The sequence below is a fragment of the Linderina pennispora genome, assembly GCF_002104995.1.
Source record: "Linderina pennispora strain ATCC 12442 chromosome Unknown DL89scaffold_3, whole genome shotgun sequence".
Classification (NCBI taxonomy): Eukaryota; Fungi; Kickxellomycota; class Kickxellomycetes; order Kickxellales; family Kickxellaceae; genus Linderina; species Linderina pennispora.
In genome coordinates, this window is record NW_024468251.1 from 780,384 (window position 1) to 805,946 (window position 25,563).

The 25,563-nt window shown below is 56.0% G+C and overlaps 8 protein-coding genes across 8 annotated transcripts; 4 read left to right on the forward strand and 4 right to left on the reverse strand.

Moving 5' to 3' along the window:
- Positions 1 to 846: 846 nt before the first annotated feature.
- On the reverse strand, positions 847 to 2,435 carry DL89DRAFT_107988 (uncharacterized protein). Its single transcript, XM_040883068.1, has one exon. It carries the CDS (start codon positions 2,209 to 2,211, stop codon positions 973 to 975), a length of 1,239 nt encoding a protein of 412 aa, XP_040745520.1. The 5' UTR covers positions 2,212 to 2,435; the 3' UTR covers positions 847 to 972.
- A 4,674-nt stretch (positions 2,436 to 7,109) lies between these two features.
- DL89DRAFT_321213 (uncharacterized protein) lies at positions 7,110 to 7,446 on the forward strand (the record flags this gene model as incomplete). Its single annotated transcript, XM_040891268.1, has 2 exons — positions 7,110 to 7,283; positions 7,375 to 7,446. 2 exons carry the CDS (start codon positions 7,110 to 7,112, stop codon positions 7,444 to 7,446), a joined length of 246 nt encoding a protein of 81 aa, XP_040745521.1.
- A 246-nt stretch (positions 7,447 to 7,692) lies between these two features.
- DL89DRAFT_255785 (GWT1-domain-containing protein) lies at positions 7,693 to 9,147 on the forward strand (the record flags this gene model as incomplete). The annotated part of the gene is made up of 1 exon (XM_040885386.1): positions 7,693 to 9,147. One exon carries the CDS (start codon positions 7,693 to 7,695, stop codon positions 9,145 to 9,147), a length of 1,455 nt encoding a protein of 484 aa, XP_040745522.1.
- Positions 9,148 to 9,265: 118 nt separating this feature from the next.
- DL89DRAFT_108005 (putative G10 protein) lies at positions 9,266 to 11,341 on the forward strand. Its single transcript, XM_040883069.1, has 2 exons — positions 9,266 to 9,490; positions 10,981 to 11,341. Exons 1-2 carry the CDS (start codon positions 9,394 to 9,396, stop codon positions 11,325 to 11,327), a joined length of 444 nt encoding a protein of 147 aa, XP_040745523.1. The 5' UTR covers positions 9,266 to 9,393; the 3' UTR covers positions 11,328 to 11,341.
- A 1,233-nt stretch (positions 11,342 to 12,574) lies between these two features.
- DL89DRAFT_221487 (uncharacterized protein) lies at positions 12,575 to 15,437 on the reverse strand (the record flags this gene model as incomplete). Its single annotated transcript, XM_040884521.1, has 5 exons — positions 12,575 to 12,885; positions 13,112 to 13,803; positions 13,873 to 14,542; positions 14,762 to 15,185; positions 15,264 to 15,437. Coding segments are annotated over 5 exons (2,271 nt in total), but the record flags the coding sequence as incomplete, so codon positions are not given.
- A 1,512-nt stretch (positions 15,438 to 16,949) lies between these two features.
- On the reverse strand, positions 16,950 to 18,264 carry DL89DRAFT_274264 (WD40 repeat-like protein; the record flags this gene model as incomplete). Its single annotated transcript, XM_040889165.1, is given in 5 exon segments — positions 16,950 to 17,078; positions 17,263 to 17,723; positions 17,743 to 17,839; positions 17,895 to 18,035; positions 18,073 to 18,264. 5 exon segments carry the CDS (start codon positions 18,262 to 18,264, stop codon positions 16,950 to 16,952), a joined length of 1,020 nt encoding a protein of 339 aa, XP_040745525.1.
- A 327-nt stretch (positions 18,265 to 18,591) lies between these two features.
- DL89DRAFT_221151 (DUF367-domain-containing protein) lies at positions 18,592 to 19,326 on the forward strand (the record flags this gene model as incomplete). The annotated part of the gene is made up of 1 exon (XM_040884497.1): positions 18,592 to 19,326. The coding sequence occupies one exon, from the start codon at positions 18,592 to 18,594 to the stop codon at positions 19,324 to 19,326; it is 735 nt and encodes a 244-aa protein (XP_040745526.1).
- A 250-nt stretch (positions 19,327 to 19,576) lies between these two features.
- On the reverse strand, positions 19,577 to 25,528 carry DL89DRAFT_291338 (uncharacterized protein; the record flags this gene model as incomplete). The annotated part of the gene is made up of 15 exons (XM_040890182.1): positions 19,577 to 19,658; positions 19,700 to 19,749; positions 19,778 to 19,873; positions 19,914 to 20,396; positions 20,583 to 21,029; positions 21,064 to 21,349; positions 21,408 to 21,593; positions 21,643 to 21,948; positions 21,983 to 22,566; positions 22,605 to 22,923; positions 22,982 to 23,328; positions 23,396 to 23,923; positions 23,949 to 24,181; positions 24,262 to 25,298; positions 25,428 to 25,528. 15 exons carry the CDS (start codon positions 25,526 to 25,528, stop codon positions 19,577 to 19,579), a joined length of 5,085 nt encoding a protein of 1,694 aa, XP_040745527.1.
- Positions 25,529 to 25,563: the final 35 nt, after the last annotated feature.

The following is a 25,563-nucleotide window of genomic DNA, read 5'->3' on the forward strand; positions in this document are numbered from 1 at the left end:
GGGGTGTGTGTGGATAACGAGATGTAGCGGTGCTGTCTTCTCAGAACTGTAGGTTCTCGGTGTATATCTGCTCAATCAGGGGGTCTCGTTGCAGAATGAGGCGCTTGCTGGTTACCACGGCGACAGAGCTATTCGACCCCATCTTTGGCATGCTGCCGGGCCCAAGGCCTGTCTGGGCAGCACTGTGCAGCAGGCAGGTGGTTGGAACTCTGCTTCTGAGACAAGACGGCAGCTAGCGGGGTATCCATCGCACAAGACGAGGATATGGAACCAACGGTGAACGAGTCTTCAGCAGACGAAGGTACGGTGGCAGCAGCGCCATCACACTTTACATGGGTGCAGGGCGGGGTAACTGACAAATCCGTTGGCGGACCCGATGTGCTGCATGCTGACGACAAGGGCGCATCTTCGTTGTGCATATACGCAGCAGCAACAGCACTCGCAAGAGCCGATGTATCTGAGAACAGCGACTCTGCTGAAGCGATCGAGATATCACCAAACCCATTGTCAAAGCTGGCGCGAGCTGCAGACTCGGCTCCAGATGCGGAAGGGACCGCTGGCGCGCTGCTGGCGCATGGCGAGAGCTCATCTGACGATTGCTGGATCTGCTGCTGCCCAAACTGGACAATGCCGGCTGCCATACTAGTGCCATTGACGCTATTCTGCATATCGCTGCTGCCGAACCCGGCGTTGTTCAGAAAGTCGAAGGCGTTGCACTGAAGGAGCAGGTCATTGAGGATCTGGTATTGGCCAGGACTTGCTGTGTCCGAGCCCGGACAATTGGGTGAAAGCAGTGGTCCAGCCGGGTGGGGTGTAGGAGCAGAGGCTGCCGAGGCGAGCGATGGCGTCTGAGCGACAGAGGTGATGCCAGCTGTCAATCCTGTCAGTGAAGAGCCAGAAATAAGGGCATTGGCGTCTCCGCCGCCTTGGCCGGCATCTCCAATACCGACCATTGCGTTGCCAGCAACAAGACTATCCAGCGAAGCAGTAGCCATCATGACGCCATCGTCCATTACTGGTATTCGAGCCCAGGGTGCCGTGCATATTGGCGGCGCTCGAAGCGTTGTCAAGAGTGGCCGGCTGATGGAGTGTAGCCAGTTGTGACGACGGCGCGGGAGTTGCCGCAACATCTGCGGCAGCAGACGCCAAAGCATGGGGCATAGTAGTCGCATCGACAAATGAAGAGGCGGTGATTAGCGGCGGAGGAGGCATACTCAGCGATGCAGGTTCGGTGGCAGCCAATACCAGCGGCGATGCCTGGGTAAGCTCAGAAAATAGCAATGGCTTACCCATACCGCCGTCGCCAATGTCAGAGCCAGATGTTGGAAGAGCAGCTGGGTTGATGCCACGAGCAGCATGGGTTTGGTTGATGATCATCAGGTCTTGCAAGTGGCGACGGCGGGACTGGAGAAGGACCTCGGCGGAAGGGACAGCTGATGCGGAGAAGCCATGTGTTTGACGCGAGTGTGGTATCGGCTGCTGCTGCTTCTGCTGTTGCGGGGAGCGCTGAGTACCAAAGGCCATGCTGGCAATATAATCGTCGCAAGCCATGTTGCCATCGACAGAGGTGTGGGGTTGTGCCTGGCGGCCACGTGTAGAGCCGTCTTGGTTGGCTGACTGCAGCTGCAGAGCCACCGGCTGGACACATACCTGGTTCTGGGCCGTGTTCAATTGCGGGCTTGTGTGGTCCTTGTAGCCTGTGGTAGCAGCATGAGCCGAGGCATGGTGCGGCATTACAGATGCAGCCATGGCTCCCGACAGCAGGTGGGTAGAAGCAGCGCCGTTAGGGCCCTGGCCAGCGGGGATACCCATGGCACTCTGGTTGAAAACCGGCGGACCACCAGGTATCGACTGGAGCGTGAAGTGAGGGGACATGTCGGTAGTGCTGTTGCTGGTGGCCATCTGCGACGGATTCTGGAGCGGTAGGCCGCGGAAGGGCTCCTGGGGCGGGTAAGGCTCAAATCCATGTGCGCTGCGGAAGTGGTCAAATCCTTCAGAGACATTGCGACCTCCCATATGGCGACGGTCAAGGTATGCCCGATTGTAGCTAAGCCGGCCGCGGTTGGCATAAATGCCAGAGCCAAAGTACCCGGTCATCTTCAGTGGGTCCGACGCGTTGCTCTCGCGCTTGAGCTTGGCACGGCGGTTCTGGAACCAGATCTGCACTGTGCGCGGTGCCATGTCAAGCTGCTTGCCCAGTGCCTTGCGCATCTCCGAGTCAGGCTTGGTCGTCTTCTCAAACACCTCGAGCAAACGCCGTGTCTGATCGGGACGAAGGCGGTGACGCTTCTTGCTTGAGCTATCGCCGCTGGGCTCTGGCGAATGAGTGCCCTCACCTGTGGCAACACCGGACTGGCTGCTGGTCTCGTCGGCATCCACCGGCGAGGTACTGCTGTCCAGGCCGGAGGAAATGTGATCTTGGTGTGAAGTACTGTGCCCATTGAGATCCTTCGGTATTGTCACACGTAGACCGGGTGAGGCTGTGGCGGTCTGCTGATCGGATGAACGATGGGCTAGTGGTCGTGTTGGCACTGAGAAAAGGCGCCGCCGCCGCGGAACCGAACGGGCCAGCAGTCATTGATGCAGACAAGGAGGCAAAGGAGATGGTGCCCGAGTTGTCGATCTTCATTGGCAAGCTCGCTCCGCCTCCAATGTCAACATGGGGGAAGAGTTGTGGAGGCTGGATGTCGGAAGCTGGCGTCAGGTGAGTTTGTCGCTGGCCAATCTGTGCCAGTTGCTGAAGCTGCAGCGGGTACTGCGACATCTGGTGGTTGTGATGATGCTGGCTCCCAAAGCCATGGAAGGCTTGCGGCTGCTGGTGCTGCTGGTTGCTGCTGGTGCTGCTGCTGATGTGGTTGTGGGGGCTGTGGCTGCGGCTGGAGATGCTGCTGCAGCTGTGGTGTTTGCCACAGCAAGCTGTTCACCAGCTGTGGTGGAAACGAATCCATTGCAATGTCAACCGAACTATATCCGAAGCGTATATAACGACAAAGAAAGAGTAGGTGGAAATGCTGGTCAACGACCAAACAGGATGGAAAAGGAGGATGGAATATAGGCAAGAAGCAGCAGCGGGGAGTGCTGCCAGGACAAATTTGGAGGCTGGGAGTGGCAGTAAATATAAAAATTGCAGCGTGCTTGACGAGGGTGAGTGGGGGCAGGAACACTGCGTGGAACTGGGAAAAAAGAATAGAACGAGCTGCTAATTGCCGTCGATATGAAAAGTGTGGAGTGGGAGAGATTTTGTATGCGACGAGAGTGGGATACAGGCGGGATGCCGAGTGTGTGAAAGGAGAAAGAAAGCTAGATCGCCAGCCCCGCAAAAAGAAAGCTACTGCAGAAAGATATGGAGAAGAAGCTGGAAGATATAGGGGTGTGGGTATGAGCAGGGCTAATACCGGTGGCCAGAACTGCCAAACTAATTTCAAGGGCTATGTATGAGTGGGGATAAAGAAAACAACTGTGAAGGCGCGGTGCGGGAAGCCGGAGGTTTATGTCTGAACTTAGAACCGGGCGGATAGCGCAGCTGGTAACGAAAGGGGGTACGCTAGGTAATCCGAAGGGTAAAGGCCGGATAGTTTCGCGGTCGAGAAAAGATTATCCAACCAAACACAGAGGACGCTTTGCCGACACCTGGTGCACAGGAAGACGTGGAATAATGCAAAAAGCGTACAGTCCGAGGGATGTATGCAAGATCAGACCAGCCGGAGCTGCAAAAGAAGTCTGGGATAAATCGGATACCGGTAACCTGTTAAGCCTGCGACAGGGGGAGGGCGAAATGTTGGATGCCACAGAGTAACGGCAGCACCTAGAACACAAGACAGGACAAAAGGGGGAATGCCCTAATATGTGTGCAGCCACTGGTATTCTACGAGGGCCAGGGCAAAAATGCTGGCGGTAGGATGGAAGGAGTGATTCAGCGCAAACAAACAAAGCTGAATGGCCGTACGGCGCTATGTCAGGTGCGCTATTCTACAGCGAGTGGAGTATAGACGAGCAAATGGCACTTCGGGCCCAAATGGGTGTACTAGCCAGTGGCCTTTGCAAAAAACGATGTGGCCCGTGGTTAGCACCTACAAAGCGGCACGTATAGAGAAAAAGGCAAGCAGCAGGAAGGGGGAATATGCTGTGTTCTCTCCGAGCGGATGTTGAACAACTGAGATATGCAGCACGTTGGACCTCTTGGCTGCAAATGGGCAACGAGAGGTGTGCGGTATAACAGGAAAAGGAAAACGGGGGACAGAGAGAAAATGTGGATATGCAAAACAGGGCCGCCGCACGCGCGAGGAGGAAAAGGAACTTGCTTTTAAGCAAACGCCGGGCAAAGCCCGACTAGCCGCTTGGCCAGGCGTGTTTGCCTGCTGCCACGCCTCCTCATTTTTTCGCGACCGCGTAAGCGCGTGGAATTGTCTAGTTGTTTTGTGGAGGGGGAGGGGAGGGGGAGCAACCCGACCAGCAAGGAGATGCGAAAAGGGACATCAGCACAGACACTAGGGGTGGGCGAATACATGGGCTGCGGGGGCGGGTAGCTGACCCTAGCCTCACTCCCTGTTTGCTGCTTGCCCACCGCCTCGACTTCTCCTTCTTCTGAAGGGACGAAAATCGGTGCGCCACGGATTTGATGCCGGCCATCGCCATCAAAAGAGAGAGACGAAATTCAGCATGTGCCCTTGCTGTTATCTCGGTAGCAAGGGCGTAAAATCACTAGGCCGATGACCAGTGTCACAGCCAGCAGGCATTGTCCGAGCACCGGGACCAGAGTGACATGCAGTGTTCGCTGGATAAGGCGGAATGAGGCCATTCTTTATCGCAGTGCTGCAGCTCTGCGTTGACGCTTGCGTTGATGCTTCCATTGACGCCTACACCCTTGTCCTTTCTACCCCGCACATATTTTTTCGTCCTGCATATCTCTTCCCTGGTCCTCGTTGGTGCCTGTGCCCGGTGGCCCACACGGTCAATACTCCATGTGCACTGTCCCCCACATCTCTCCGAAAAAAGAGCATGCTGACAAGAGATGTGGGGCGAGTCTGAAACATAGCCATTGGCCCGCGATCCAAAAGGAACTCTCGCGCTCTCACTCAGCACCTCCTCCCCACACAGGAGATTGCAATATAGCTGCCTGGGTCCTGTTGACATAATTAACTCGGCAGCTCAACTGAGAAAAGCCTGTAGGGTTTAGGTTTTGCGGAGGTAGATTCTACTATCCTGCGCATACTGTATCAGAAAAGTATGTTCAATTAGTGTTAGGTACTAGCACGGAAACAACGCCAATCCCTATTCGCTAGCAGACCATGGATACTGGAATATGCACATGTAGATCCGCGCATATGTTTGCATCACAAGGCGTGTAAAGATGCATGTCATGCGTCCAAGAAAAATGTTATATTGGTTTTAGCGCCCTACATGTAAAGGATAGGTTGGATAGTCCATCTTGGTGTGGCACTACTGCCCGATGGTTTGGCATTCTTTTGCCGAGAAGCGTACGTGGTAGGGTAACAATTAGACATACTCCTTGCATGCGCGCGCCAAAGGGGCTTCACTGGGCAAGTTCATATGGATGCGAATTTTGTTCGGCAAGCTTCGCCTCGGGCCGCATGATAGTCACCAAAAAGTAGGTGGCAATGTGGCCGTGCTAAACAAACTCCAATGAGACCGAAAATGCGGCACAGTGCTTAATGTATTTGCAGTCCGTAGTTTTTCCGCGGCGATTCCATCGGTAGCTGGTGTAGTCTATTGGTTTACAGCAACCATCACCACTGAATGCTTGTCAGGTATCCAAAAGACCATTCGCCATATCGGTACCTCCAGGTTACAGTAACCACATCCAAATCCGACATGCATAGTTTCCATTGTATTAATGCAAGAAATCCACAATTGACAGGACATACCAGCACGTATGTATGTTGAAATCAGACATCTGGCACGCATACTCGTCAATGCGATTTATTGTTGTAGGTGATCGGATAAAGGGAAGGGGGATTCGGCAGACAATTGCCCCCCCCCCAAACTCAATGGGCTGAGGCCACCCTACCCCCAAAGGTACCATATACTGGCGTCCTTCAATCAGCGCTGACCGGTCAGAAAGGGAGAGCAGGCGAACAAACAAAGCTGCAGAGGTGATGTCATGTAAAAGAGAAGTGGCCGCAAATATATCCGTGTGTGAAACCAACGGTTGGGATTGTGAGCACCACTTTACGGCCGAGGTAAGCAAATCGGAAGAGGATTCACAGCGCGGCTTTCCTAACACGCTGGGTACCTATTGGCACACCAAGTCCACGTAGCCGGTAGTGCAGACCGAGCTGGTAGCCCCTGACAATTGCCCACAAATGGCAGTCGGGATGCCAATTCGTCACCCAATCCGCTTAGTGGCATTAAACAAAGTGAGGGAGTAAACGGAACAGATTCTCTAACACGCTAGGTTCAAATCCTAGTACAGTTCTATGGAACCTGCTCCAGCATTCGAAAGGGTGTCTAATGTAAGAAAAGGTGGTGGACTTCATTCTGTTTGCGGGTGAGTTCCGATATGACTCCAATGTTGTGTTTGTGATTGAGGTTGCCGCAAAAAACATGCCATTGTCTACAAGGGGTACAAGGTCTAAGGGCTCGCTTTTGTGGTATTGAAACTTAAGCAACATAAGCTGGGGGGCAGTCTTCTAGAATATTTCGGCATTTGCCCAACACTGCAACAAGGCGACAATACAGTCTCACTTGGTGCACGAGTAGATGTAACTATTGGCAGTGCGACATGGTGCTAGCATAGGACCGAGAGGCACAGTTGAGGGGCCAAGCGACGAGTGCTCCCCATCACCAACGGCTAAACTGGCAGTGGGGGAGTGCAGTAGAGGCGTGCACTCGGTACCGCACTCATTGAATAAAAGTCCGATTCATGCATGTATAAGCCTACCTCTTTCCGCAAAGACAGCTAATCACGCGATCACGCGATGATCAGCCTTATCATCTCTCGATCTCGACAGCCTTTCCATTCTCCCAAACCTTGAATTGCTGGGCAATTGCACGCCAGAGACTGCTTTCGAGGCCTTTTCCAATTCAGCTCACCCCAATTCAGCTATTTTCTAAGCCCTGTATTAACGCAGCTATTTCACAATTCAGACATGGGCGCACACGGACACGAGACGCTTCTGAAGGACCCCGCTATTGAGGAGTGGGTGTGGATGAGGAACAACACGCACCGGTACTTCAAATTCACCCGGCGCACTGCTCCCGCACTGGTGACATTCGGGCTGGTCGTCCCAGCACTGACCTTCTACTTTGCCTCTGCTACTCAGGTAGGTCAGCTGAATCGTGCCATGCAAAAGGGGGAGGGTTTCCTGCCCAATGGCAAATAAGCGCTGAAAGCCTTGCTATTTTCTTTTGTAGGACAAGGTCGACCTCAAGCCGATGGTCAAGAAGTCTTGGGCCGAGGCGTATGCCGAGAAGAAGAGCGAGTAGATGCCGACTAGTATTACTAGATATGTTTCCCGTATATTTGTTGTCAACATGGAAAAAATCATCCTGTCACAAATCGGCTTCACACCATGATATGAAACCGTGTACCATATTTTGGCATCAGCGGATCCTGTGGCTAATTGCCGATGCATTGGGCGTCGGGCCCTGGCTGTGAACAGCTAGGACCTCTTTCCGCCTTTTTCATTTTACGCATTTGAACACACTTGAATGCAATTGCCATCGGATATCATGGACGACTATACGTCAAAGAAGTTCAAAGAAAGTCGCGTGTCGGGTTTGGAAGGCAGCAGCATGACCGAGATCCACGTTGTGGTCTCAACACTGGCCCTGTCATACTGGTGCTGGAAGTGCAAGACCGCAGCCGAGTACCACCGTAACCCTGTGAGCTTTACAGGGCGCAGCATAGTACACCTGGTGTTTGAGCTGGTTATATTCTTGGTACCAACATTCCTAGCCTTTACTGGGCAGCACACAGTGCTGGTGATCCTGTCGCTGATTGCAGCCGGTGTGTATTTTCGGTGGCAGGTCCCAAGCGCGCCACGCCGTCACGACAAGTGGGCTCCTGACCCGCGGGCAGTGGAGTTCGACAAGAGCTATGTGCCTGGCAGAGTCACGGCCAAGCCCTATCTGAGCATTTACCGCGGGGAGATGATGTTGATGACGTGTTTCTGCATCCTGGCAGTCGACTTCTGGGTGTTCCCGCTAAAGTTCGCCAAGGTTGAGACAAATGGAACGTCGGTCATGGACTTGGGTGTTGGGTCGTTCGTGTTCTCGGCTGGTGTTGTGGGTGCCAAGCCGTTCTTGCCGCGACATGTCAAAGACAAGGTCGTCAAGACATCGCTGGCGCACCAGCTCAAGGCTGGGCTATGGACAGCATTTCCAATCCTGGCACTGGGCTTTATCCGCTACATCATGACTGAATCTGCTGAATACCAGAAGCATGTGTCCGAGTACGGCACGCACTGGAACTTCTTCTTCACGCTCGGATTTCTCCCGATCTTTGTGCCGCTTGGCCTGTATGTGTACGACGATCTGCGCGTCACCTCGATGGCACTGCTGGTGCTGTACCAGGGTGCAATCAGTCTGACCGGATTTGGCAAATGGCTCGAGGGTGCGGACCGTGAAGACGGCCTGGTCGCAGCGAACCGCGAGGGCATCTTTTCATTCATCGGGTACCTGGCCATGTTCCTGATGGGTATGAGCTTAGGCAAGGAGGTGCTACCTGATGCGTCAACCCTGGAGAACCGACGGATGCGCATCATTGCTGTGCTGGCATCCTGGGTCACAGCAGCCATTAGTTTTGTGTTGGTATGGTTTGTCTGTGGCATTGAGGTGTCACGGCGCTTCGCCAATGCACCGTATTGCCTGTGGGTTGCTGCATTCAACACAGCAATGCTCTGGGTATTTTTGATCATCGAGGAGGATATCGACTCGAAGCTGCCACCACTGCTGATGCGGAGTGGACGGCCCAAGGGCTACGATGTGCCGTTGCTGCTTGAGGCCATCAACAAAAACAGCCTGACAACGTTCCTAGTCGCGAATCTGCTCACCGGAGCCACCAACATTTTCTTCGAGACGCTGCTATGCGGGACTGCCAAGGCGTATACGATCCTGGTCGTTTACACATTGCTATTTCTGACGCCAGCATTGCTGCTGTTCAAGGCAGGCATCAGGCTGCGCTGAAGAATGTGCCAAGGGGAAGGTGATTTACTATTCAAGAAATAATACACACGGGGTCTCCCAAAACACACGCTTGGAAACACGTGTTATATAGGCTGGGCGGTGAATGTGGGATCTGCGCAGCTCCTGAGTCCTTTTCCAGTGAACTTTCCCTATTTCTACTCACCAGCTTTTGTAACTTGGTGCATTTTCCTAGCGCAGCACTTGTCGAATAGAAAAGCCGCAGAGTGACACGCCCGTACACTGCTCATGCCGAAAATTAAGACGTCACGTACAAAGCCGCCTCCCTCAGGCTGGGACGAAATCGAGCCAACGCTGCTAGAGTTCGAGCAAAAGATGCGTGACGGTAAGTCGCTGATACACAGCCTTGAACATGTGTGTGCATGTGGATCACACCTGTTCACGCTGGAAAAACTATCGCAATTTCCACGATATGATAGCTGTGCGATAGTTTTGACATAAACCGCTGATTCCCCCTGCCATGGCTACCGGGACCTGCTGACTGCATTTATGCCGGCCAGGACCAAAACCGCTGACAGTGCGTGCATGGTAGGGGTCACATGGGCTCAAACTTCCCGGAAGGGGTAGGAGGGGGAGGGGCCAGTTGTCAACCTGGATCCTTATTGAACAAATAGCCTTGTATGTGTGGGTGCGCTTTCTAGCATGTGTGGATGTGCTGCCCCTTGTTGCCTTACTCCGCAACCCGCTATGCCCTGCCGGTTGGACCTGAATCAAACCCGCTTTCTTTCTATGTCTCTCGAGTCCGGGGTGGAGGCGCCCCAACTTCCTCTTTGCCGATACAGGCATGGAGCCATGACTGTGGGCATTTGGAAACGACAGGCTTTTGTCGATATCCCCGAGAAGCTGTGCGAGATCCCGATTCTTATCTTGGCTCCTGGCTCGGTTCTGCCCAGACCCAGCCCGCATGCTGACCAATTCCATACCGTTTCTCTGGCCGCGAGAGAATTACTCTGGCGGCATCAATGCAATGCTGCTCAGTACAATGGTGCTGGAGCTGCATAAATTCAGTGCAGGTGCCCCTCTCTCGGCAAAGGCACCTCGCTGTGGATGTATACTTCATCGAATCCCATGCTGGCATATCTTGGAGGCGAAATATGCAGTGTGTAATTTGCTGCTGTGGGCGGCAAAAGATCAGCTCGCAGCATGTTCATTGAGCTGAATTGGAGTGTCTGTCCAAGCGTCACACGTCCCGGGAAGCATTTCCAATTTGGCTGCGCCGATTGTCGCACAGTTTTATTTGCACTCGTCACAAGTTTTGCTACAAGAGATGGATCCCGCATTGCCTTCTAGCCCTGTGCCATCTCTACACGCGGCCCTCGACGTCTGCTGTGTGCAGCCTTGTAAAGCAAAGAGACGAATCATTTGGACAGCGGCCACTCCTACGAGTGCCGTATCCCGCCTCCATCAGCTGGCAATACCACCATCCCGTTTCTGTGCCTGCCATTGTGCATTTCTGGCTAATTGCGATCTTTTTTGTCCGAGTCCAGATCATATGCCAGGAACTCGAGTTGGTACACATGCAGCATTGGTTGTTGTGCGGCTTCATCTTATTTTTTGAATGGGCCGTTTTTTCCCAGCGTCGTAGCCAAATGCTCCCACTTCCCCTCCTCATCCACCCCGCCTCCGAGCCATGTGCTCATTTGCCGCAGACAGGCGGTGCAAAAATTTGCAACCCGCAGCACCGTTCTTCTTCCGCCAGAGGGGGTCCCTCTTTATTCGCCGAACCCCTGTCCCGGCCGGAGGCAATATTGACAGGGTCTCTCTATTTTTGGCAAGATTCTAAGCTAAGCATTTGTCAGAGCTCCTAAATTATAGCCGAGAACGAGACTTCAACCGGAAAGCGGCGGGTCGAGTCGACGTGGTCTGTGATGCGCATCCACCACCAGCGGTCGCGGTACATCTACGACTTGTTCTACATACGCAAGGCGATTTCGCGCAAGCTCTACGACTACTGCCTCAAGCGCAACTACGCCGACGGCAACCTGATTGCCAAATGGAGGAAACAGGGATTCGAAAAGCTGTGCTGTTTGCAGTGCATTCAGCCGCGTGATACAAATTACGGAACCGCCTGCATCTGCCGCGTTCCCAAGGCAAAGCTCGAGGAAGGGCGCACCGTCGAGTGCGTGCACTGCGGGTGCCGCGGGTGTGCCAGCTCGGACTGACAATCCTTCATGCTGTGCGTGGTTGGTATTATCTTGCTCTACGGAGCCACCCAAATGCCGGAACCGCTCTCTTGATTTCTTCGTGCGTGCACAATATACAGTGCTGTGTGGCCTCGGAACAGTTGCAGGTAATTATCGCAATTAGGCGACATTGGGATGCATCCATCTTCCTGCGTCCAATGCGGACACAGCGCATGCTTCTACCGGAGCAGATCTCTGCCATGCGCTCCAGCTCCAAAGTTTCCATCCTCAACGCTCTACAGATAAACAAAGTGCCATGTGCCATTTTTGGCGAGACATCAGCGAACAGAGCAGTTTGTCCTTGCAATTAGAGCCTACGGAATGTATTGGCGTAGTGGCCACGGCTTGACAATGTGACAAAGGGTTGATGTGAATGTGAATCGGCTCACCGCCCCTCATCGGCACATTTCTCCCTGAGGACCCAGACCTTGTGCACAACACGCCCAATCCCTGTGTGCCTCGCTCCCTGCGGCTGACGCGACACCAAGTCAGCAACCCTCGTGGCTAGTTCCTTGAGTCTGGCGGTACTGCCCTCAGGCATCTGTCTCTCAAACCGCCCAATCAGCTCCCGACTGCCCATCTCGCCTCCAGGCATCCTCCAGTGCCGTGCGGATTGCCTCAACAACCGACTGCTCCTGCTCAGTCATTACTCTGCTCCTGGTGCTTGTGTCTTTACGCACCATGCGGCTGGCGCTCGACTGGATTCCGGGCCACCCATTGTTTGTGTGCACTGCCGCGCGGGAGCCAGGTGATCTGGCTGCGGACTCATGTGCAGAGCGCCGCGCCAGTGGCGTGACCTGGCGAGTTGGTACTCGAGCAAGCTCAGCTCCGGTTTTCTTTGCAGGTATACCGTCGGATCTGGCGCGCAAATTAGCCAAGAGGTTGGATGACGTAGATGGTGCTGTTCCGCCATACATGCCCGAGGTGCTGTGGCTGCCAAAACGTGAGGGGGGACCAGACGTGCTAGCGGACTGGTGCAATTTCCGCTCAGCGGTGCTATGGTGGAGGCTCAGCGATGATACAGCGCGACCAGCGGGCAATGCACGGCCGATTTTTGCCGTGCGCACCATGGTTACGGCGTTCTGCACAAGGCTGTCGCTGATTACCGATGTCGCGGGCGGCAGGTTGCGGGGCCGTGATCCGCCCAGGGCTTGCAGGCCCTTGAATTTGAACTCGTCGGGCAGCTCATTGCTCATGATGACACTGGGCGGGGGCGCAACCAGATTGGGATTCACTTTAGTACCAAACCGCTGCTTGCCGCCAGGCATACCTGCTTCGCCTGAGCTTCCTGTCCATGTCGGAACGCTGATATCGAGCTGGCGCCGCGCCTTGCGAGATTCCTGCAGCGCTGTGCGCGCGCCGCTGGCGACACGCTCGGCCTCGGCTTCAATACGCTCATAGTTTACATCAACGTCTTTGCCATTGATGATTGCATCATGCTTCAGAGCGCTGTGCATACCAGACATCTTGAACAGGCTTTGGAGAACCCGGTCCTCCTCTTCCAGTCCATTGCCTGTGAATAACTTCCCAGGGCTGTCTGCGTTGGTATTTGGTTTGTGATCTCGTCGGTTGCTGGGTCCTGCGGCATCACTGACTTCAGCACTGCTGCCATCTTCATCTCGTACTGGCCGGTAGGGCTCCAGCCGCACAACACCGCCAATCTCTTACGATATCTGCAGGCATACTAGCGTCATCCGCATCGTCAGGCTTTGGGAGCAGCTGTGCATTGGCAAACATGCGAGCAGTCTCAGTGGCCCCACAACCCATGTCAGCCTGCTGTCTCTGGTCGTCAGCTGTCGAATCGGTGCACCTACCAAACCGTGTCTCGGCACTGGCATTGGCACCAGCCACGACCTCTTCGCCAGTATCGAAACCTGATAGCGAAAACAAGTCGCGCAGGCTTTGCGCCTGGAAAAAGCGCTTCTGGTTCGGATCCGACAGGATTTTGTTTGACAAGAACTGCTTGTAGATCTGGCGGTTATAGATCTTCTCCTCGATCGTACCAGCAGTCATGAGTCTATATATGGCCACATCGCGAGTCTGACCCAGCCGCCACGCACGCTCGCGCGCCTGCATATCGCTGCTTGGATTCCAGTCGGGCGAGTACAGGATGACACGGTCAGCGCCGGTTAGATTAACGCCCAGGCCGCCGACCTTGGTAGTTAGCAAAAACACAAAAATGTCTGGGTTGGTGTTGAACTCGTCGACCAGCGCAGCGCGGTTCTGCACGGGTGTCGAGCCATCCATGCGCCGGAACACACATGCTGGCATCTGTCGCAGCATCCGCTCGATAATGTCCAGCATTTGCCGGGTCTGCGAGAAAACAAGCACCTTGTGCCCCTGGGGCTGCCACATATCTAGTAGCGCGCGCACAATCGACAGCTTGCCGCTCTTCTGGTAGTCGCCATAGTCAGCTGGCAGGATGCCCGCTGCTGCTGCCTCGTAGTCCACATCGCTATCGTTGCTATCTCTTTCTTTCAGCCGTGCCTCGTTATGTGTTGACGCTGCAGTTGACAGGGTTGACAGCAGGAGCAGATCTGGATGGTCGCAGATCTTGCGAGCAACGTCGACACCAAACAGCATTTGCAGCTTTCCTGAAAGGATCTTTTCCATATCGTTGCTGCGCAGGAACGATGTGTACGCAGCTCGCTGCATTGGAGTCAGGCGGCAGAACAAAACCTGTTCGGATTTCTGTGGCAGATCCTGCGCGACATCTGCCTTCATGCGGCGCAGTAGGTACGGGTCAATCAGGTCACGCAGAATGCACGCACAGCGGTACCCAGCGCGCACCTGTAGGCTGTTTGCGCTGGCATATCCACCGACGGTGATTGGCACCGCAAACTGGTTGTTAAACACTGGCAAAGTGCCGAGGCGACCAGGGAAAATGAAGTCAAACAGCGACCACAGCTCGGTCAGGTTATTCTGGATCGGCGTGCCAGTTACTAGGATCCGGTGCCGCGTATCGAGCCGCTTGCATGCCAGCGTCACTTCGGCATCCGGATTGCGGATCATATGGCCCTCATCAAGCACCGCATATCCCCATTTGCGTGTTAGCAGCGCGTCCTGGTATACCTGCAACCCGGAATACGTTACTACAATGATGTGGCCCTTGCTGTGCACCCGCTCCACCAGTTGCTCGGCGCGCCTGCGGCTCTCACGCGATGCCCTACTCGATATCGGATTGCGCTTGGCCACTTTTTGCTTCTTACTGAACCGGGGTAACCCGCGGATCTGGCGCTTGCGACGAATGCGCGATCCATACGCGTCGTATTCGTACTCATCGGCACTGCTGTAGCCTGCTGCCGAACTCCATGCGTTGTGGTCAGCTGGTCTACTTTCGCTTGCACTTATGTGGATACCGCTAGCTCGCGAGTCCTCCCAGATGCTCACCTCCTCTTGCGGTGTCAGCTCACTCGACAAGTCCAATCGCTCGTCAAGACCGTCTTCGCCGGGCATACCCGAGTTGCCAGCCTGCATTGCATAGCCGGTTCCGTGCAAGATGACAACGCGCAGCGTCGGCCACCACGCGTGGAATTCACGCACCCATTGGCGCATCAGTGTGGCCGGGCAAACAACGATGCTTGGCCGGGCCAACAGTTTGGAGTGATACATCGATGCCAGGAACCCAGCAACCTGTACGGTCTTGCCTAGACCCATCTCGTCGCCCAGAATTCCTCCTGCATTCTGCTCATGCAGTACGTACATCCACTTCAGCGCTGCTTTCTGGTACTCGAGCAGACGGCTCCATATCTGCATCGGGACTGCCAGAGGTGGCTTCCCGCGTCCATGCGCCTTGATCAAGTGGTCTGTGGTCCCGGGGTCCGGCAGAAACGGCTCCTGGGCCAACGCAGTCCTCGGAATCCTAGCTCCATCGTCGGCTACCCACATATTGTCTGGGTCACTACCCTCAGTCACATCGGCGCTGTCACCCAGCTCGCAGCGCTCGTGCCACCGGGCGACACACCATGCATGAACGCGCTCCTGGTAGGCATGTTCGTTGCCGTCGTCAAAGTCATGCACTCCAAGCCGTGTTGACCCTGTCAGCTGTACATTTGGGGACCGCCTACGGCTGGTCACGCCGCCGCTCATATCCGCATTGCTGTCGGGGCCGTCAGAGAGATCATTGCCCTCCTCATGATAGCTTGCGTCACTGTCGTCCCCCGTCGACACATTCCTGGTCACCTCCTGGCTATCCTGCTCGCTATTGGCGCCCACCGAGTCCTCATCGTCTGACTTGGCAGCATCCATGGCCTTAGCAGCAGCGCGCCGCTGGGGCACTATCATCGATGCAATGGTTGGCGTTGGCATCGACAGAACTTGCTGTGTCCGGCATGCTTGAAAGCCGTGCCTGCGCCTGTGCCAGTCGCTCGACCACCTGGTTCCGGTCGTCGGTCAGCTGGTCGATTTCTTCCTCAAGCCGTTCAGCACGGCTGCTGGCGCTGGCGTAACGTGCTGTTGGCCGGGAGCTCTTGCCCATGGTCTCGTGAGCTTTTGCCAGCATCTGACGCCGTCTGGCAAGGGCTGCGTCAAGTTTAGCCAGGCGCTTCTGCTCAGTATCGATGCCGCGCTCGATCATGTCGCGGCTTGCCTGGTCATGGACCGTGCGCTCCAGCACTGCCTGGTCTATGACCTGCACACCCAGGTTACTCAGGTCCTCCAGCTCATTACTGACTGATCCTGAATTTCGCTGGCTCATTTAAAACGAGGCGTGAAGAAAAATTATTGCAATTGTTTAGGTTGTGGAAAAGAGAAACGATGACAGCAGTATTTTCAGTGTTGCGCTTTAAGAGCAAAATCACCACTAGCCCGACTGCGGATTCAGCGGCCAGAGCACGATTGTCTGATACTCTGTGCAATCGGCATAATCGACGGAGGCTGCTGCTCTAAGTGGGACGTGGTGCTTCAGAAACACTGCTACTGGAGCAGTTTCTTGTATGCCATGTCAACATATGTTTCAAACGAGTTGTTCCTAAGGAACACCTCCGGAAACATATCCATATGTGCATCTCTCAGGCAAGTGTGCAATGTCCTTCTCCATCCGACGCAATTCTGCAGTTCACAAAATAGCCCCTATCCACTTGTATCTTTCCTTTGAGTTTGCAAGTCCAACAACGCGGCTGCTCTCGCGCTCCTCGTCATAGGAGTAGATTAATTCCTTTTTGAATCAGCCTCCAGTCAGTGTGAAGGCACCATCCATCCATCCTATTCTGCTGCCTGCCCAGTCAAGCGGTACCTGGCAAGAGCAGCGCGATAGACCCTTCACGCCTTGGCTTGCTGAAACGTCTTTCAACAATCCGCATCCACCTGCTGGTATGGAGTGGGTAGCTGGTAATCGAAGATTGGAGCAGTTCTGGCTAGTATCCTCCACATTAGCTCCATGCATCGCGACCAAGATCCCGTCCAGCAAGTGAGTTTATATCAATTTGGCGGGTCTAGTGTTTGAATTGAACGAAAGGAGGACTGATGCAGCTCCAGCTCCCAAATCATTCGCTCGCCTAGGCTATGAGGCTCTATATGTCCTGCCAATATGATTAAGCTACATGTCATTACACCAACACAGGCCATTCAATATAAAAGCAACCGAACCCAGCATTTTAGGCTTTAAAGTCGCAGCGTCTGCACAGTATTACCAAATGCAATGGAGACCCACTCGGCCGAGTTTTGGTGCCACGCCAGCGAATTGACAGGCAGGCGTGCTGCATATGTGAGCGACGGCGCAGCGTTTGTCGGCTGCTGTGTCGCAGCCTGCACCGCCGCAGCCTGAGCGACTGCCTGCACCGCCCCGGGCGACATTGACTCGTCGTACTCGTCTTTGCCTGCCGAGCCGTGTCATTTGCTTGGCCTGCGCCTGAGCCACCGCCGCCTGTCGCTGCTGGTGCTGCCGCGTTGCCAGCGCCTGGCGCATGTCCCACACTAGAACGCGTGAGTCAGCGCCTGCCGAGCAGAGCTGGCTGGAGGACCCGGGATTCCATGCGACAGAGTGGATGGGTGCCTGGTGGCCAATAAGCTGGATTACAGGGGATCCAGGGAACCGCACGTCCAGGATGCTGACCTGGTGGGCATCCAAGGCAAACGTCGCAATATAATTCGGGTCCACAGCATTGCAGCTAAGGCGCAGCAGCGGCGGTGTGAATGACGTGATCCGAGCAGTGCTGCTGTAGTTACTGGGATCCGCTGCTGACTGTGCGGTGGTGGACGGTGCCTCAAACAAAATCGTCGAGTGCTCGAGCGACCGCAAATCAAACATGCGAATCGACCCGTCGGCACCCGCTGATGCAAAAACGTCCTGGCTGCCTGCAACAAAGCCCACGTCAAAGACCTCCCTGTCGTGGGCAATCAGCTGCGTTTTCGCCTGGTTCGTCTCAATATCCCACACTGTGCACGTAGTATCGACGCTCGAGGTAATAATGAGCCGTTGGGTCTATGCTGTTCCAGTCGAACGATGTAATTGGTGCAGCATAGTCAGCGCGCGTCGTCAGCTTCGCGCGCAACTTCAAATTCGATCTATACAGACCGAGCTCTGCGGGCTCTGCCGTCTGTTCGCACTCCCAAATCCGCAAGCATGTCGCCGGTGGTGGCCAGCAGGTCCGATGAGTACCCAGTCTTGACCGGATGCCAGAGTATTTTTGTCACCGGGTAGTCGACCGCTGCCTCGGCTATGAGCCCAAAGTCCGGGCGTGTCGTTTGCTGGCGTCGTGTCGTGGTGTGGCGAAAGCTGGATAACCTGCAGCTTGTTGGTGGACTCTTCCAGAAACGTACCCAGCGCCATGCGGAACATTCTGTTGCGGTCTTCTCGCCGCGACCATGCGAGGGAGTAGAGAGGGTAGTTTGAAAAGTAGTTGCAAATTTCTTTCCGCGGCGACAATGCATCGGGCGTCAGGCCTGCGATGGGGTAGTATGGCGACCCGGTGCTCATTGCTTAAGGGAAACTGTCGAGGTAGCGCGTGTTGAAGGAAAATGCCAAGGTGCAGAATAAGAAGTGAGCTAACGGCGGAGAGCCTGTGCCAAGCGGCTGAGCACAACCAGTGGGCGAGCCGTTCTGGCCAGGCACTCCCCAGCTCGGCTCGGCAGACAAGACAGCAAAAGTCTGGGTCTCGAGCCGCGGCAGAGTTTTACCTTTCGACAGTTTTCCCAATTCCCCACATTCCAATTAGCGCATTGACACATACCCATGGCAGGCGGCAAAGGCAAGGGCTCGTTCCACTCCAAGGCCTCACACCACAACCACAAGCGCGACCGGCGGATGGCCGGCTACAGCGCGCCTGCAGACGAGGCCCCTGAGACACCCGCGATCAAAGCGCCCGTGCCACTCGGCATGTGGGACTTTGACCACTGCGATCCGAAGCGCTGCTCGGGCCGCAAGCTCGCCCGCATGGGCTTGGTGGAGGTGTTCAAGCTCACGCAGGTGTTCAAGGGCATTGTGATGAGCCCCGAGGGCACGCAGGTGGTGTCGAAGGCCGATCTGCCGATAATGCAGCAGCACGGCGCGGCCATGATCGACTGCTCGTGGGCACGCGTCGATGAGGTCCCGTTCAGCCGGATCAAGGCGCACAACAACCGGCTGCTGCCATACCTGGTTGCTGCCAACCCGGTGAACTACGGCAAGCCGTGGCGCCTGAACTGTGTCGAGGCCCTGGCTGCAGCATTCTACATTGTCGGGTGGGATGAGGTCGGCGACCTGCTGATGGAGCGGTTCAAGTGGGGCCACGCATTCAAGGAGCTGAACGCCGAGCTGCTGAAACGGTACGCAGCATGCGATACGAACGAAGAGGTGCTGAAAGTGCAGAACGACTGGATTGCGATGATCGACAAGGAGAACGAGCAGAGGGAGAGGTCAAAGGTCAATGACTATGCGGACATTGGCGCCGGCATTGACAGTGAGGAGGACACAGACGACGAGCTGATGACAGCCAACCCAAACTCCAGCCGCCATGGCGTTAACGACGTGGTTCCGTCTGACGATGAGGATCAGCGATGAGGAGGAGAGTGAAGAGGAGGAGCCAGAAGTCAGCGACGAAGACGACGAGGATCGTAAGATGGCCGAGCTGGTGCGGCAGGGCCTCTACCGCATGGTCATCGACAAGCTGGGCAACACGACATATGTGGAGAACAACTAATATATTCCAGTCTACTCTACATTACTCCCCACATGATCCGCGAAGTTGGCACGAACCCAACCCCGCCAAATAGTCTGCGCGACTGCTCGTTATACGCTTCAATGGCCAAGCTCAACGTGAATGGACCGTCGGTGATCCGCATCCGTTCCATGAACGTATCGACGATGCAGTCACCGAGTGCAAATAGTATGCGCTTTGCCAGCCCCTTGCGTCGGTATGCGTCGATCGGTGAACATGAGCCCAAGCTGGTAGTCGCGGTGTGCCATGCCCCACGCAACAATCTGCTGGTCTGACTTGCGTCCGAATACACACAGAGCACGGGAGAAGGTACTCGAGATATTCGCGTGGGTACTTGATTTTGCTGCTCTCTTCAACGACCTCCAAATCGTCCGCAGTCATCTGCGACAACTCCAGTCCCAGTTCCTGGGCAGCCGGCGACTGATCGAACGGGACCGGGCGGCTCAGCCCTACGCCATTCCTCAATGCCCATCGAGTACCCGTCGCATATGCTCTCATCCTCGCACGTGAGCGGCAGCCCTCTGTACAGATACTCGTCAATTCCCATGACAAACACGGGCTCGGGGCTCAAGACCCGGAAATCATTGAAGAACACTGTTAATGCCGCGATGGTCTCGCCACTTGCCTCCTCGCAGCTGTTGATGGCCACGCGAACCTCCGTCATCACTGACGAGCCAAGACCAGGGAACGTGGTCAGGGCCACAATGAAATCGACGTCGCTTTCCCACACGCTCTGTCCACTGGCCACGCCCTGCCTTGTGTGCGCCCAAAACTCGTCCTGTGGCACATCGTCTGGGTCGCGCTTCAGAATGCTCCCAAGCATCCGGTACGCCTGCGTAGTTCCGAGCTCATGGAGCCGCGCCACCAGCCGTGCTTTGGCCTCGCCGCCGATAAGCGGGTGCACATGGTCGCTCTGCAGTTCCGGGAAACGCGAGACTAGCAAAAGTAGGGTCAACCATCTTCACAGAAAATGTTTTTTAGGATAAACGGAAAGAAGAGAACGACCCAACAGCAGACCGAACTTTCACACACTTGAAGCAGCACAGCTGAGAGGCAGCGCGGATCGTCAGAGCTCGCAAAAGTCCGCGTCAGCACCGACGCTCTTGGCCAGCACCTGCAGCGACTCGACGCACTCTTGCGCGCTCGCCCTGGTCCCAAACCATACATTCCAGCCCGGCTCTGCGCCCTCCGCCGTGGCAAACTCTATCCGCAGCATTGCGCGCCAGCTGGTACCTGTGCACCCAAATGTGTCCAGCTGCACAAGGTTCTCAGAAGACGCCTGCGGTGGTGCTTGCAGTTTTGGCAACACCGCAATGGGCCGCGACAGCAATGCCACCCGGCGCAGATCGACGATAGGGCGTGCGTGCTGGACACGGTCGTACTGGTTGACCTCTGTCGACATCAGCTGCGCTACAAGCTTACTGTTATCGATCTCCTCTTCAGTCTCCTCGTCCTCCTGTTCCTCCGTGCCAGATCGAGCTGACGTCGGCTTGGAGCTGGCCGAGCTCGGCGCATTGGACCGCTGGCGCAGCTCCTCTTCCAGTGCCTTAGGGTCGTATGTGTCAGGGGTCAGACGTGACGATGGTGGGCGGTGCTACCCGCTGCCATTTGCGGTACAGTGCGCGCAGATCGGGGGCGGGCGGTGGCCACACGTCAACACGCTCGCGGACTAGATACAGGAACTGCGGCGAGCCCACGAGCGAGACCGGCGCAATCCCTGTGGGAGATGCAAGTCCAACGCAGAAATAGAGTTTGAGGAACTCGTACGTGACCTTGTCAACGATGACATTGTCGCCGCTTGCACTGTCGACAATGGCTCCGGGAACCCGCCCACTCTTTGTGTGCAGCAGCTCGCTATGCAGTTCTCTCAGCGCAGCAGTATGGTCATCGCGGATCAGCCTGTCAGGTTACGGAATTTATCGACCTGCCTTCGTCACCACCCACCAGCGGCGCCTCGTCGAGCGGGTCGAATGTCGATGGGCGCAGGAACACCTGCTGGACAAGATGGTGCATGGCCCACTCGACATCGTGGTTGATTCCGCGCAGCCGGCCGCTGCCTTCGCCAGCACGCGAGTCGAGTGCCCGTGTCTCGTATCCGATCTCTACCAGGCTGTCCAGCAGATCCGAGCACGACAGGCGGTCACGGATCATAAACACACATGAAGAGACGCAGTCCATCAACGAACAGCGAGAACCGCTGCTGGTGTGCTGCCACCTTGCATTTCATAGCCGCGACTGAGTCCTTGGCTTCGCTTGGCAACAGCTGCGAGTACCCTAGCGTCGGATACGCCGGGTGGGTAGTGCTGAGCAGCTGGCTAAGCTCCCTTCTCGACCACTGTTCGCCAGACTTGTCTAGCGAGAGTAACGACGAGTGGAGCGCCAGATACTGTCGGTTCGGGCCAATGTCGATCCGGCCCAGGGAGGTGAGCGGGATCGAAAACAGAAGGACCCAGGTGCTGCTCGGGCTGCAAGTCGATCTCGGCTCTTGCTGCTGCTGACACATCCTGCAGCGCGTGCCAGGTAGGTGAAAACACATAGACAGCATGCGAGCTCAGCGCCAAATACACGGCCTGCTCAGACAACTCGGGTGCCAGCATAGCACTGGCCTTCCACCCACGCTCAATGATAAATGCCCGCTTGTTCTCCACCGCAGCAAATGCCTCCTCCTCTGCCTTGCCCTCGTCGGCTGTCTGTGCAGTACCCAGCAGCGACGAGAGCCCCCATTTCCCGGTCCCCTGCTTGCTGGTGCCGCTGCTCTGCCGACGGTTAGTAGCCGAAGCAGTCGGGACCAGGGGCCGGATCTGGCGGACCAGGCCGGCCGGGACCCACTGCATCAGGCGCTCGCCGTCGGCCTCAAATACGCTGAGCTGCAGAAACAGGCTGATTGCATTGGTGACCTTGGCGAACGGCAGGAAGCCGTCGGTAGCAGCATCGCCTAGTATCTGCAGATCAAGTGCCAGGGCTTCCAAAGCCTGTCTCCGGTGTTCGTCGTGGCGAGCCCGCCGAGCCTTCTCGGCATGTCTTTCCTGCTCCGCTTGCTTCGACGCTGAGTTGCTGCGGTTACGACGAGCCATGAAGGGCTGCTTCCAAATGCCGTCGTCCCTTTTGATTTTCGAGCGACACAGAGGATCGGCTCGTCAAGGTTCTGCTCGTCAGCCGCATAGAATTCACGCAGGTAGCTGCGCTTGCAGCTCGGGCATTGCAACTCGCCTGTGGGCTTAACTACAGTCATTTCACTTTGCAGCATATCGAAGATCTCGCGCTCGCTGTCGATATATCCACGCCAATTGCACCGCAGGCACTCGGCTTGTTTAAAGACGTTCTCAGAAAGGCCGGCTTCGTTGTTTGCGTCAGCAGCAGCTGACAGCTGCATGAATAGCTTTGCGTCATCGTCGGTGGATTCAACGCAGTAGTCGGTCCAGACAGGCGTGCCGAAACCGCTCAGCCTTGCGTTCAGTGCGAATTACTCTGCTGACTCGTCCAACACGAGTGATTGACGATAATGGGTTCTTTGAAATGATGCGCTTGCTATCTGCGCTCTCACCAGATACAGCATCAGGGAGACCGGTCCCATGCATACCGGCAACCTCGACAACATCATCTTGCGTAAAGTATAGTGTGCATACAACCGCTGGTGAGCGCTGGACAATACTGCTGCCTGCAGCATCTGTCAACTCTGCTGGCGCCGATTCAGCGACAGGTGCGATCCTGTAGTCCGATACGCTGACGCTACTGATAGCTGTCCGAACCCCTTCTCCACGAAGCAGCATCTGGATCTCACTCACAGCCTCCTCTTCAACTGGCACCTCACGCGACGACGCACTCTCCGAATAAGCCTCCATTTCCTGCGCCGTTGCAGGCCTCTAGTGGCTGCATTCCTTTGCCAGCAGCATCCAGAGCGGCACTAACTACATCCTCGGGGCTCAGGACCTCGGCTTCCTCTGGCCTCTTCTGGTCGGTATAGTGCGGCAGCCTCGCAATATCCTTCTTCTTGGCACCGCGCTTGCGTGGGAACAAGAAGCTTGGTAGCTGTGTGTCCGGTGACGCCGTTGCAGACCGCTCAGCGACCTCGATGTCCACACCGACTTCGGGCGATGCCTCGACGCTAGCCTTGGACAAAGCATCGGCAGATTCACTCGACTGCTGGTCCTCCTCGAGGATCGGGCTCTGTGGCACTACCGACGAGCTGGCCTGCAGCTCAGCAAACGCACGCAGCCACGAAGACCCGGCTTCTGCACGCATCATCTCAACTCTGCGCCGGTAGCGCTCAGGATCACGCATTATCGACCCGGTGCGGACGCTTGCGCCGCTGACACTTGGGACTGGGCTGGTGGGCCGCTGCGAGTACCTGGCCGGTACTGATTGACCGAAGCCGCCGATATCAGAAATGTTGTTTGCAGGTAGGCCATTGCCAAGCGTGGTCCGGCGGCGCTGCTTGCGCTTTGACGTGGATGCTGCGGGCTACTGGCGAGTTCAGCAACGACTCCGTGACATGGCTTCGTCGTCGGGATGACGATACCGTGGCAGCCTGCAGCTCAGAGGCTCGCAGAACGCGAGGCGTCTTCTCCAATGACCTCAGGATCTCGTCGACCGGCGGTTCTGTAACGAGTTCCTGATTGCCTGAATCAGGCTCGGCATCGCCTTCAGGTGACTCCTCGATCAGCGCAACCTTGGGTCGCCGCCCCTTGGTCACCGGCGCTTCAGATGCCCTCACCGTACTAGCAGAATGGCCTGTTGCCAGCCGTGGGATCGGTTGCCATCTCCTTGCGCTCACTGACGCTGGGCAGGTGCATCGTCCAGCAGCAACCCGATATCACGATGGTCGAATGCAGCAAATATTCTTGCGCGGTAGCTACTGTCTTGGGTGGCAAACGGGTTTCCTGCTACACTCAGCGCCCGCAGCGAGGGCAAATTGCGCATCACAGCGACCGCTTCCCAATTCTCAATAAGGTTGTCGGATATATCAAGCTGCTCGAGCGCCCACAGCCGCTGCATCCCTGCCAGGCTAGACAAGCGGTTTGCTGACAGGTTTAGGCGGCGGATATTTCCCAGTCGGAGCGATATATCGCTGGTGTTGTCAATTGCATTGCCATGCAAGTCGAGCCAGCTCAGCTTGTAGAGTTTTGCGAGCGTGCCCGGGATCTGCGTCAGTTCGCATGATGCCAGCGACAGGCGCTCTAACTGCGGCAGCTGAGGTGCCAGCAGCTCTTTGAACGGAGCTAGGTTGATGCCCGGGCTTCCCGACAAGTCCAGCAGCACCAAATGCTGCCACTTTTGCTTCGCCTCCGCGCTGATATCAAGCAGGTTCACTAGATCAACACCGGCGTACCGCACAACAAGACACGACGCGCGCTCCGGCAGCCACGTCTCCCAGAACAGCAGCGCATTGCGCGGGATGCCCTGGATGTCTAGGTACTCGAGCCGCGGGAACCACGTCAGCACCGCCTGCGCGTCGCTCTCCGACACCTCCTCTGCTTCGGCCGTAATCTGCAGCGCCGTGGCCCTAGCGAACACGCTCGAGACCAGGTCCCATGCAGCGCGTCTCACTGCACCTTCCTCATCACCATCATCATTCTCGCTACTGCCACCCCACCTCCACCACCATTTACCCGTGCCAGTCTCTGGCGCTTTGCGCTCGCCACCCGTCAGCCGCGACGCATATCCGTCGACCAGCGATGTTGGCTGGCCGCGACTGTCCACGTACTCAAAGTGGCGGAATATCTCGAGGAGGCTATGGCAGTCGGCCCATGACAGCCAGACCATGCCGCGCACGAGTGCCTCGGTCTGTGCGTCAAATAGCCGTGTGCTGAGTTGCCTTAGGTGTGATGTCGTCCTCTTTCGTCCAAAGCAGCGAGAGCCCATGCGATGGGCTGGTCAGCAGTGAGGCCAGCACACCACCGAGCGGCTTTGCCTGTGTGCCATCCGTGTGTGTGTGGTGTGCGACAGCGGCGACGTATACAGTATATGCGATTCGAGGTCATGCAGTTCCTGACCAATTTCACGCACTCTTCCTGCCGCATGCGTGCTGAAGTGGCTGTCGGCCATTCTGTACAGGATATCGAATTGTAAAAGCTCGTTTC